This window comes from Tamandua tetradactyla, chromosome 7 (assembly GCF_023851605.1).
Source record: "Tamandua tetradactyla isolate mTamTet1 chromosome 7, mTamTet1.pri, whole genome shotgun sequence".
Lineage (NCBI taxonomy): Eukaryota > Metazoa > Chordata > Mammalia > Pilosa > Myrmecophagidae > Tamandua > Tamandua tetradactyla.
The window spans coordinates 31094327-31107965 of NC_135333.1; the positions used below are offsets into that span (position 1 = coordinate 31094327).

At 39.3% G+C, this 13639-nt stretch overlaps 1 protein-coding gene across 9 annotated transcripts in view; it reads right to left on the bottom strand.

The window, feature by feature from the left end:
* The window catches only part of FAM227A (family with sequence similarity 227 member A), a 151060-nt gene extending 137474 nt beyond the window's left edge, over nt 1-13586 (bottom strand). For 4 of the 9 annotated variants that reach the window (XR_013179305.1, XR_013179304.1, XM_077168843.1 and 1 more), the window contains exons 1-3: nt 11351-11666; nt 10196-10346; nt 5925-6007 (exon numbers count right to left, since the gene is read on the bottom strand). Coding sequence is in view for 7 of the 9 variants with exons in the window: in XM_077168843.1 (XP_077024958.1) it covers nt 5925-6007; nt 10196-10346; nt 11351-11398 (282 nt within the window). In the remaining 2 variants the exon portion in view is untranslated. Of the gene's footprint in view, nt 1-5924; nt 6008-10195; nt 10347-11221; nt 11667-13297 lie in introns of those variants that run through there. The other 5 variants (XM_077168844.1, XM_077168842.1, XM_077168840.1 and 2 more) reach the window with 4 other exon arrangements.
* Between the last annotated feature and the right edge of the window lie 53 nt (nt 13587-13639).

Genomic DNA, 13639 nt, shown 5'->3' on the forward strand with positions numbered 1-13639 from the left:
GACACGAGGGTAAGGATACACATGGACGTTTGCACGTCAATGTTTATAGCAGCATTATTTACAATTGCCAAGAAATAGAAACAGCCAAAACATCCATCAACAAAGGAGTGGCTAAGCAAGTGGTGGTATATACACACAATGGAATACTATGCAGCTGTAAGACAGAATAAAGTCATGAAGCATGTAACAACATGGATGGACCTTAAGGACATTATGCTGAATCAGATTAGCCAGGAACAAAAGCACAACTACTGTGTGGTCTCACTGATACGAACTGACATTAGCAAATGAACTTGGAGAATTTCATTTGGTAACAGAGACCACCAGGAGAAAGAAATGTGGTAGATATTGGGTAACTGGAGCTGAAGGAATACAGATTGTGCAACAGGACTGATTATAAAAATTCAGAAATGGATAGCACAATACTACCTAACTAATACAATAATGTTAGTACACTGAATGAAGCTGAACGCGAGAATGATAGAGGGAGGAAGCCTGGAGGCACAAATGAAATCAGAGGGAAAGATAAACAATAAAGACAAAGATGGTATAATCTAGGAATGCCTAGAGTATATAATGATAATGACTAAATGTGCAAATTTAAAAATGTTTCTGCATGAGGAAGAACAAAGGAATGTCAATAATACAGGGTATTGAAAATAGATGGTAATTAATATTTTAAAACTTTAACATATTTATGTGACATAGAAAATATTTATTTGGTACAAAATTTATATTTTGACTAGTGCATTTCCTAATATAACTTATGTGGAAAGCTTAATTGAACACCATAGTACTTGGAATCTTGTGTAGGGTATGAGATTTTGTAGGTTTGTCCAGAGTGATGCCCAGATAAATCCCAGAGGGATTTGAACAGTGAATAGGGAAGCATTTGCAGAGTTCCCTAGGGGGAATGGTGAGAAAAGGGGAAAATTCAATTTCCCCAAGTGGTGAATTCTTGATATTCTCACAAGCAGTGGGGACAGCCAAAACAATAGGCTGAGCCTCCAATCCTGGGGTTTGTTCATATGAAACTTAATCCTGCAAAGAATAGGCTAAGCCTACTTAAAATTAGGCCTAAGAGTCACCCCCAAGAGAACCTCTTTTGGTGCTCAGATGTGGCCTCTCTCTCTCTAGCCAACACAACAAGCAAACTCACTTCCCTCCCCCTCTCTACGTGGGACATCACTCCCAGGGGTGTGGACCTTCCTGGCAACGTGGGACAGAAATCCTAGAATGAACCGAGACTCAGCATCAGGGGATTGATAAACCTCCTCGATCAAAAGGGGGAAGAGAGAAATGAGACAAAATAAAGTGTCAATGGCTGAGAGATTCCGAACAGAGTCAAGAGGTTATCCTGGAAGTTATTCTTATGCATTAAATAGATATCACCTTGTTAGTTAAGATGTAATGGAGAGGCTGGAGGGAACTGCCTGAAAATGTACAGCTGTGTTCCAGTAGCTATGTTTCTTGAAGATGATTGTATAATGTATAGCTTTCACAATGTGACTGTGTGATTGTGAAAACCTTGTGTCTGATGCTCCTTTTATCCACCTTATCAACAGACAAGTAAAACATGTGGAATAAAAATAAATAAAAGGGGGAACAAATGTTAAAAGAAATTCAGATTGAAATGCTAGTGACTAATGAAATGGAGGGGTAAGGGGTGTGGTATGTATGAATTTTTTTCTGTTTTCTTTTTATTTCTTTTTCTGAACAGATGCAAATGTTCTAAGAAATGATCATGATGATGAATATGCAACTATGTGATGATATTGTGCATTACTGATTATATATGTAGAACAGAATGATCATAAGTTAAGAATGTGTTCGTTCGGTGTTATGTTTTTTTAAAAAAAATTAATTAAAAATAATAAAAATAATAAACTCCAGGGTGGGCAATGGTGGCTCAGTGGCAGAGTTCTCACCTGCCATGTTGGAGACCAGGGTTCATTTACTGGTGCCTGCCCACGTAAAAGAATAATAATAAAAAATAAATAAATAAATAAACTCTATTTGGTGCTCAAAGTTGTGAATAGATGGTGGAAATTACTTTCTCTTAATTTGTATATTTATAATCAAGTGTTGATTGTGCACAACTGACCAGGATTGTGAGAGTTCTTTTGTTTGTATTTTTTTAAAAGAGAACTTTTTTCATTTATTAAATAACATGTTCCCTTTTGTTTTGTAAATAAATGTACCCCCAAGTTGTTAATGTATATTAAAAGAGAGGGTCCTTCAAAAAAATATTTTTTTAAAACACACGGGTGTGATGACAAGCAACTTGACTGGGAAGCCGTGAGTAACACAGGTCCTGTATGGCCTTTCCTTGATGTGAAACTTGAACTAGTCGATTTTTTGAAGGCTTATAACCTAATCTTGAGTATTTGTTGTTGTGTACAATACCATTTGTATAAAAAAAATAGAAAAAAAAAGGCATAATTTTCATTACAGATTTATTTTCATTGCAACCTTTAGACATTGTGATACACTGAAATCATTTTTCTACTGTCAGAGAAGTAACTTTTTTTTCATGCTGGTATTTTTTCAATAGTAATATAGCCTTTGTATTGAGACAAGTTTTCATCATTATTTTCAGAAAGATTTTTCGCTAAGAAAAAATTAAACATGTTAACATTTTTCATTTTATTTCATATTTTCTTTAAGGAGTATGTTCTCAATCATTAATAGAATTGTTTCTGGGAGGGAATTCCATATCTGGTCAATATCATTATATTATTTTGTATTTTTCCTTGGAATAAGTTAATTTTATGATGCTAAAAAAAAGACTAAAGGGAAAAAAGTACAATACAAAGTTATAGTGGTCAAAACAGCATTAGCTTGCAGAAAGATAGACATATTGATGTATGGAATAAAACTGAGAGTTCAGAAATAGACCTGTACATTTATGATCAATTGATTTTTAACAAGGCTGCCAAGTCCACTCAATTGGGACAGAATAGTCTCTTCAACAAAGGGTGCTGGGAGAACTGGATATTCTCAACCAAAAGAATGAAAGAGGATCCCTATCTCACACCTTATTCAAAAATTCACTTAAAATGGATCAAAGACCTAAACATAAGGGCTAAGACCATAAAACTAGAAGAAAATGTAGGGAACCATCTTTAAGATCTTGTGGTAGGTGATAGTTTCTTAGACTTCACATCCAAAACATAAGCAACAAAAGAAAAAAAGATAAATGGGGCTTCCTCAAAATTAAATACTTTCGTGCTTCAAAGGACTTTGACAAAAAGGTAAAAAGGCAGCCTACTCAATGGGAGAAAATATTTGGAAACCACATATCTGATAAAGGTTTACTTTCCAGAACATATAAAGAAATCCTACAACTAAATATTAAAAGACCAACAACCCGTTTTTAAAAATGGCCAACAGACTTGAACAAAGATTTCTCCAAGGAAGAAATACAAATAGCTAAAAGTACATGAAAAAATACTTGGCTTCATTAGATATTAGGGAAATGTAAATCAAAACCACAATGAGATATCATTTCACACCCGTAAGTAAGGTCACTACTAAACAAACAGAAAACCACCAGTGTTGGAAAAGATGTGGAGAAACAGAACACTCATTCATTGCTGGTGGGAATGTAAAATGGTGTAGCCATTATGGAAGACAGCTTTGCAGTTTCTAAGGAAGTACAGAACTGCCATATGACCCAGCAATCCTGCTACTAGGTATATACTCAGAAAAGCTGAAAGTAGGGATACAAGCAGACATCTGCACTCTGATGTTCATAGTAGCATTATTCACAATTGCTAAAAGATGGAAGCAACCCAAGTGTCCATCAACCGATGAATGGTATATACATATGATGAAATATTATTCAGCTGTAAAAAATGAAAGCAGTCCTGATGCATGCAATAACATGGATGAACACTGAGGTCATCATGTTGAATGAAATAAACCCGACAGAAAGGACAAATATCTTATGAACTCAATGATAAAATAATTAGAAGCAAATTCATAGAGTCAGAAACTAGAATACAGGTTACCAAGGGCTGGCGTAGGGGTAGGAATGGGGAATTAATGCTTAATTGGTACAGAGTTGGTGTTTGGGGTGATGGAAAAGTTGTGGTAATGGATCGAGGTGATGCTAGCACAACACTTTGAATGTAATTAACAACATCGAATTATATATATGAATGTAGTTAAAAGGGGAAATTTTAGATTATATATATGTTGCTAGAATAAAAATTACAAATAAAGGATGGGTAGGCCACAGCGGTTCACCAGGCAGAGTGGTTCAACATGCTAGAGACTCAGGTTTGCTTCCTGGTGCCTGTCCATGTAAAAAAAATAAAAATAAAAAAAAGAATGGATGAAGTCAATAGTACTGACTCTGAAAAATCTGACTCTGAAACTAAAAATATATAAAGAAATGAACAGATAAATAAGAAAAAAGAAAAGCAAGTTGCAAAACAATATTTATGGTGTGGTTCCACATATATTAAAAGAAATGAAAACCAATAAGCCTAAATGTATTTTTCTGTGTATTTGTAAATGTATAGAAGAAGTTCTGGAAGGATATATACAATACAATTAACCACGGTTACATCTAAGGAGAGAAGTGGGGTTGTGGGGAAGGGTGATTTTCATTTTTTATTCTTATACTTGTAGATTGTTATTTTGAATTTTGTTATTTAAATTTCTGAAAAGAAAACAAAAATATTTACAATCTAAATTGACCTCAAAAGTCAGTATGGGAAAAGTTGAGGTGAAATATGGAGGTGACTCAGGAGTAAGATTCCCACGGGCAGAGGAACTTGGTATAAGCAACTTGCCAGGTGGGAAAAGTCAGGTTATTCAGAATTTGGGGGGCATAAATAGGGCACAGGCTGCATGGCCTGTGTGTAGGTAAACTGGCGGGAAGTAAAGGAGAAGGGTTAGATCAGACAAAAGAAAAAGAGGGAAGAAATGGGAGAAGAGGAGAAAAGCCAGGAAAGCATAGTGGACTGAAGGTCAGGCCAAGTGGGACTCACAGAAATGGTCCTGCTTCCAATCTACAGAACTGTCATCTAGTTTGAGTCCTTCCCATTGTGTCTGTAACCTAGATGGTAACATAAATAACCTAGATGGTAACAAAGCAGGCCAAATGTAAGACCTTAAATGACAACTAACCTTTTATCTCCATTTTGGAGGCATTTAGGGAGTGGTGGAGACTGTACAAACCTAAGAGCTGCCAATGAGTGACCTCTGGTGTAGATGAAAGACCTGCTGGTCAGAGAGCAAACTTGCCTGTGGTCACACAGCATTTCCCAAAGAGCAAGTCTTCATCTTCACAGTTGCGAGGTATGGGAGTGGCTCACAGGAGTGAGGGAGGTGAAACAGCCAAGCTTTAAGGTGCTTTCCAGTCTGAGCTGCAACTGACAATCTGATACCTGTGAGGGGCAGTCCTCAGTGATGATTTGGTGGCTTTGTTGCTCTCATTTGCAAATCTCCTTATCTTGGAGATTTTTTCAATTTATGGCTCAGATTTCTTAAATGCACTTAAAAATAAAAATCAAATACCTGCTGTTGCAAAACCCAAGAGAGCCACAAAGGCACTTACATGTGGTTCACATTCATGTTCTAACTTTGAGGAGCTGTGCTACACAACTGCTACTTGTTTAACTTTTTTAAACTTGTCTCCAAATAAATGGTTTGTATTGTGTGTGTGTGTGTTTATATTAAATATTGGAGAACGTTTTTGTTTTGTAGCTTTTAGAAAGTGAATAAAAATTAACTTTAACATGTCAGCTGTACAAACACGCTTTCAAATCAATGGAGGAGTTCCCAGAACATTGCAACACCTTGAATATTCCAAGGTAAAGGCTGAGGTTTGCTCAGTTGGACCAACAGGAGTCCTGCCAGTTTCCCCCTTTCTTCCCAGAAGCCTTGCTGTAGCCCCAGATCCAATGACTCACCAGGTAGCTGGCCATCATTTCAGAACTTAGATCTAATTCAGCCATCCTTTGGTGCACCAGATCCAAGGAGCCAATGAGGCATGCTAGAGTAGGTCTGCTAAGGAAATTCTGGGTGGTGATTACACACAAGACAGGGACAGGACTCACCTGTAGGGTAGGGTGAGGGGTTTGGGGGGGAGGGAGCCCTTTCTGCCCTATCTCTCCATTTAAGTATTTCCTTTGCAAACATTCATACTTCATTTATCTAGTTTTAAATGAGTTACTTTATAAATTACAAATGAAATCAACCATATTATAGAATCATCTATAACCCTACAACTAATGTTAGGGTTTGGGGATATTTCTTTTGACTGTTTTTCATATATATTTCAACATAACTCTAATCTCAATGTCTGCCTATTTAAATACTTTGACTTCTCTGCCATTCATGTCATGAGTATTTTCCAAATGGCCAGTCTTCATAATAATAATCATTATCATCAATTAAACGACATTATAATAATCCATTAGAGAATGCACTTTAATGCAAACACACTTAACTGTTACTTGGCTATGGAATATTTAAGTTGTTCATAGATTTTTTTGCATTTATAAATAATGCCGTGATGCACATCATCATTCTGAGAAATGTTTCCATATTTTGGATTATTTCTTTAAGAAAGATTTTCAAGTGAGGGATTACTGGGTCAAAGGGTATCTTGAGTTTGTTTGTCACTTTGAAATCTCTGTTCAGTTCTATGGCACCTCTTGCTACCCTTTTTTTTTTTTAATGTTTCTTATTGTGAGATATAACATATATACAAAGAAAAGAAAGAAAAAGCAATAACTTTCTAAGCACACTTCAACAATTACTAACATAACAGATTTCAGGAGTTGTTATGGGTTACCATTCCACTATTTCATTTTTTTTTTTCTAGCTGCTCCAAAACACTGGAGGCTAAAAGAAATATCAATATAGTGATTCAGCAGTCATGCTCATTTGTTAAATCCCATTTCCTCTGTTACAACTCCTCCTCCTCCTCCTTTGATCCTTCTCCCACTCAATAGGATCTTTAGGCAATGCTCATTCTGACATTTTCATGTTGAGAAGGGGTGTTGACACTAAAGAACAGGGAGATGTAAGTAGTTGATAATCTTGGAGAGGTTAGTCTCTCTGGGTTTCAGAATTTACCTGGCCTGGGAACCCTCTGGAAATTATAAGTTCCAGGAAAGCAAACCTAGTATATGAAACTTTTATAGGGTCTCAGTTCGAGCTCTAGGTATTCCTAAGAGTTAACAGGAGTGATGTTGTTTGGAGTTTAGCAAACCATGACAATTAGCACTATGGAACTGAAACTTGAGTAAGGATTACCTCCAGAATAGTCTCTTGACTCTGTTTGATCTCTCTAAGCCACTGGATGCCTTATTTTATTACATTTCTTTCCCCCTTTTCGGTTAGGAAGGCATTGTCGATCCCTATCCCAGGGTGCCAGGGCCAGACTCATCCCTGGGAGTCATGTCCCACATTTCAGGGAGACTTCCATTCCTGAATATTATGTCCCACATAGGGGGGAGGGTAGTGATTTTCCTCACATAATTGGGCTTAGAGAGAAAGAGGCCACACCTGAGCAAGAGAAGTTTTCCTGGAAGCTACTCTTAGGCCTTGTTAGCTTCTCCACTACAGAAATAAGTTTTAGAAGAGCAAGTCTCAAAATCAGGGGCTTGGCTTATTTTCTTGGGAGTCCCCAGTGGTTGAGAAGGGACTCAGGTTTCCAAGTTGGGAAAGCTTTATAGTTCCTTTTTTTTTTTTCCGTTGTACCCTCAAGGGACTACACTTTTTTTTTTCTATGCTGTGTGGTGGGGGTCACATTTCATTCTTTTTTCATGTGAGTATCCATTATTATGGCACCAATGTTGAATTTTTTTTCTTTTTGGGAAGTTCATGGGCGGGGAATTGAACCCAGGTCTTCTATATGGTGGGTAAGAATTCTACCACTGAACTACCCGTGCACCCCCATCTACCAATACTTTTTAATTATCAGCCACCATAGTCTGAGATGTATCCGGGTAACACATTAAGCTATATAGCATTACAAGGCATCGTTTCTGTTCTGGACTCACGGAGTTTGGGTTATTTAAATGAGCTATCCAGACAGGTTGCTTAGATTGTATTACAGAAAATTTAGGTTCTAGACACAATAAACCTCTCTGTCTTTGGTCTCATATGGTAGGTGGTGGTCTAGAGTATATACCCTATGATCTTTTACCCTGTATTCTGATTTATCTCAGTTCCAGTCAGATTAATTTGATTATCTCTAATTGAAGACTGATCCCTTTTTTGGTTACTTTGTTACCCTTTTTACTTCTACATTTCTTTCTGTCTTTGCCTCAGCTGGTCTAGGGTATATCTTTTGTAAAAACCTATAATCCTATCATCCTCAATTCCTTCATGTAAAGCAAGGTTTGCCTTACCTCCATCACTTCTCAAGCGTTCTTACCAATCAGAGGACATTTAACTGCAAAAAGGAATGTGACCAGTCATGGAAAAGTCACTGAGATGAGTGTGGGATTAAGCAAGATATTAGAAAAGGCCCAGCAAAGTTAAGAGATCCTGAAGCAGCCCCTGATGGAATCACACACTACCTTATCTTAGGTAGAAGCCCTTTGAGAAGTGCTTCTGAGAGATGGTGGAAGGTGAGGGAGATAGAGGGACACATTCAGTTTGGCTGGCAGCAGCGTGACCTTAAGGGAAATGGGCTGTGTATGAGATGGAAAGACCTGCGCTTATTTATAACTTGAGAGGGTTATTTGCTGGATGAGCTCTAAGTTCCTCCAGAATTGGGATATGGTAGATTCCTGAGAGGTGATTTAGGGTTAGAAGTGAGATAAGAATCAATGAAGGCAGGGCCAAGATAGTAAAGATGCTGACAGAAACTGGATGATGCAGAAGGGGCAAACTCTCAGCCAGATAGAAGAGCTGACAGGTGAGAGGGGGTGAGGTCAACTGGAGTCAAACAAATGAACAAAAGTTGCCTATGCTTGTCTGACAGCAGAGGACTAGACCATGACTTATTAACTGCTATCTATATCTATAATTCTGTGGAAGATGGAAGGGAAAGGAAGATACAATGGGGGTGTACTGGTTTGAAATGATGTATGTACCCTACAAAAGCCATGTTTTAATCCTAATCCCATTTTGTAAACACAGCCATTTCTTCTAATCCCTATTCAGTATTGAATGTTTGAAACTGTAATTAGATCGTCTCCCCAGAGATGTGATTTAATCACGAGCGGTTGTTATACTGGATTGCCATGTTTTAATCCTAATCCCATTTTGTAAACACAGCCATTTCTTCTAATCCCTATTCAGTATTGAATGTTTGAAACTGTAATTAGATCGTCTCCCCAGAGATGTGATTTAATCACGAGCGGTTGTTAAACTGGATTAGCTGGAGGTATGTCTCCACCCATTTATTTGGGTGGGTCCTGATTAGTTTCTGAAGTCCTATAAAAAAGGAAACATTTTGGAGAGATTTCTGAGAGCAGAGAATGACACAGCCACAGGGAGCAGAGTCCATCAGTCAGCAACCTTTGGAGATGAAGAAGGAAAATGCCTCCCAGGGAGCTTCATGAAACAGGAAATCAGGAGAAGAAGCTAGCAGATGATGCCATGTTCGCCATATGCCCTTCCAGATGAGAGAGAAACCCTGACTGTGTTCACCATGTGCCTTTCCAGATGAGAGAGAAACTCTGTGTTCACCATGTATCTTTCTCACTTGAGAGAGAAACCCTGAACTTCAGCGGCCTTCTTGAACCAAGGTATCTTTCCCTGGATGCCTGTGATTGGACATTTCTATATACTTGTTTTAATTGGGACATTTTCTTGGCCTTAGAACTGTAAACTAGCAACTTAATAAATTCTCCTTTTTAACAGCCATTTCGTTTCTGGTATATTGCGTTCTGGCAGCTAGCAAACTAGAACGGGGGGAAATGGGCTGTTTTTTCCCTCTTCTTTCCATTCTTTGAATAAATATTTCTAAAACATCTTGATTTGGGACTTTTTCTGATCATCTTAGTAAAACAAACTCAAATGAAATAATCGCTTGCAGCCTCAAATTCTTTTAGAGGATAGGCAAGGTTTAAGTAATTTAAAAAATTAATGAAGGAATAAGGAATGAGTTAATAAGCCATGTAGTTTGTAGACTTGGGTACTGATTACACCTCTGTGACATGACTCCCATTGGGCTAATATGGTCTCAGTCGCAGTGCAGGTGGCAACACCACAAGGATACTGGGTGGATTGTCATCCAAATCCTTCCTCAGAGCCTTCTTCACTGCATCCCTCACAGTGTATGAGATGGCCAGGTCCTCGTCCACTGGTATCATTGGGAAGGCTGTGACATTGATGACTTCCATCTTCCTGAAATAAGCCATTCTTGTCCACTGCAAACAAAAAGTTTCCACGTTAAAAAACCCACTCAGGGTGGGCAATGGTGGTGCAGTGGCAGAGTTCTCGCCTGCCATGCCAGAGACCCGGGTTCGATTCCCAGTGCCTGCCCATGTAAAAAACAAACAAAAACCCCCCTTATTTCCAACACCCATCTTATTCACTGTTCAACAAGCCTTCTAGACAAATTATAAGTAGCCTTGAACCATCTTGGAAAAGACTATCCATGCCCGTCTGCTAAGCAGGGCTGCTGGCGAGGCTGAGGCCATATGCTACATGGAGAAGAAAGGCTTTTATATGAGGAGTCCAGCCTTAACTGAGGATTTCAAGGCATATATACTAGTTCTTTCAACCTGCTGATGTCCCACATGGTGAAAACTGTCCTAGGTTTAAAACTAAGGAGAAGAGAATAGTGAAAAGGTCAGGGCCCCAGGCCACCCAGCAAGCCAGTTTCCAAACTAGAAACAACATCAAAACTCTTTGCCTCTCTGAGCCTCAAATGTAAAGTAAAAGATCTGGGTTAGGTGACCCTTGGGCCCTTTCCAGCTCTCAGATGCTTAGATTCTATGACACTGGGTCCATCTCCTAAGCATGAGGCTCATGATCTACCTGAGGATCTCTGCTACCTCTCAGAAAACTGGCCCCATCATTACTCTTCCTCCTTGGCTTCAGAACCTTCTGGTCTGACTACCCCCCTGGGTCTTTGTTTATTGGCCTGGAGTTCATCACCCTCATTTCTGAGCCCTCTATGTCCACAGTCTAGTGTTTTAAACCTAGTTTTAATGAAGCAAAAGACTTAGATATGGCCTTCAAGAAGCTCGTGCAAAGTGGAAGAAGAGAGAGAAAAGACAGAATTGATGACAAAATTAACCATGGTCCTCTTTCACCACATTCTCCTTTCCTTTTCTTTGTTTCACGCCCTCTGCTCTACCCTCTTCTTGCCAGCCATGCATCCTACACACGTGCCTCCAATGAACTTCTTCCTGATCCCTGACTATACCATGCTCTTCAGGCCTCTTTGCCTTTGCACATGCTGTTCCTCTGCCATAAATGTCCTTCCCTGCTGCTTTCCTTAAATTATAAATTTCTATTCAACTCTCAGGCCAACTGATTTATCTTCTGGAAAATCTTGAATTCCTCAAGGCCATTAGTGCTGCCTCTCCTCTGTGTAAGTCCAGGATTGTGCTGTCATCTCTCTATTACAGCACTTACATTATTGAACTGGAATTGTTTGCTACTACATCTTTTTGTATTAGACAAAATATTCTTTAAAGACTAGGTTCCCTCAAAATTTGATTCAGTTTTAGATTCACTCACTTATCACACTCTTTCCTAGCCTGAAAAAAAGGTATCTGTCTTGGGCTGTCCTAAGCCAGTTGCGTTACAGGAAAGCCTGGCCTAGGCTCAGCTCAATACTTTTTCTTCCCACCTGCTCCTAGCATTTAGCCATACAGGTAAGAGGTGGAGAAAGAGAAGGTATGTGCGTTTTAGGGCTCCTCACTTTTCTCCCACCCATCCCCCAGCATAACTGGAAAACTACAGCATTTTCTTTGAAAAACTAGGTTTAGGGCTACCCTGCTGAAAATCCTCTTGTTTTAGTTTAATATCATTACTTATGACTAATGGGAAAATTGAACATGTGTCTTTAGAAAAATGTTTAAAATACACATCACATTCCCTTCTGAATTTTTTTATCATACTATGTTAGAATAAGTATTCTCTGAAATATGATAAGTAAATGTTTACCATCACTACTTAGGGGCAGAAAGAAGAGGGGAGAGAAAACTAACTTTCATCGAAAATTGACCCTGTGCCAAGCAAGCACTGTGCTTGGGTCAGGTGGATGGATAAACACCAAAGCTACTTAGGTAGCTTATGTTCAAATGCCCCCTGTTTGACTTTGGAGTCAGGCAGACTCGGGACTGAATTGACGAGATTAACTCATCATTCAATGAATATTGACTTAGTGCCTATCATATGTGTTCATACTGATAACAGGATGGTGTGATAAAACAGATATTATGCCTGCCCTAAAGGAGCTTAAGTCTAATGGGGGAAACATGCAATAATCAAATGATTACATAAGTGACTATGCAATAACTACGACCATTGCTTCCAAAGAAGGTACACATGCTATAAGATGACATAATAGTGGGTTTTGACTTAGTCTCACAGCAAGGAGCTGATGGAAGAGAAGGAGTTAATTAGACAAAGGGGAGTGGAATGACATCAGAACAGAGGGAAGCAAGGCTGCAAAAACAGGAAGAGGCTAAATCTGTACTAATACAGTAGCCACTGGCCACACCTGATAACTGAACGCTTGAAATTTGGTTAGTGTGACTGCAGATAAATTTTAAAACCGAAGCAGAGTTAATTTTAAAATATTAATTATATGTTGAAAATAATATTTTGGTCATATTGGGCTAAATAAATGATTATTCATATTAATTTCACCTGTTTTTGTATTTTTGTCTTTAAAAAAATGTAGCTCCTACAAACTTTTAAATTACACATGGCTCATATTATGACATTATGCTTCTATTGGAAAGCTCTGGTCCAGACCCTTCTAGGACGGGACTACTCTTCCCAAAGCAGTGTGTGTCGTTGGAATAGATTTGCCCTTGAAGCCAGGACACCCTGGGTTCAGTTCCTCATTAGGAACCCAATAAATATCCCCTGAATGAAAGAACAAATGGTCCTGAGTTTCTCCATTTATCTAACGGAACTAATAATAGACGCTGTCGGTACTTCACGAGATCTGGAGTTGATTCTCGAGTAGTTTTCAGACCCTTGTTCTCTGTGTGACTTTGAAGCAGTTCTTGGGCCTCAGTTTCTCCTGCCTGTAGAAGCGAATGAGAGTTCACGCGCGGGGAAGGCCTGCTCGGGATCCGGCGCGCTGCCCCAGGCAAACAGGGCGGGCCAGCATTTGTCCATCCACAGGTCTTACCTGAAGTCATGGACGGAATCCGATTACCTCGAGGCCGGTTCCGCCACAGGTTCCTCAGGGGACCACGCAAAGTGAGGGACTTCGCAAAGTTCTGGATGGGTTGCCAGACACCCGTTGCCCCTACATCCACTTGGGAAAAGTGCCTTTTGCTTTGTGGTCGGGAGGAGGAGGAGGAAGACCATTTTGCCACTGTGAGACCTGGCGTTCTCAAGGCAACGCCCTGCGCAGCCGCCACTTTCGTCTTTCCCACAATAGAACCGCGAACCAGCCCGGTGGCCGCCGCGAGACGCCGTTACCACGGTGATGAGCTGGCCGCCGTAGAGGTGCAGGACTAGACCAATG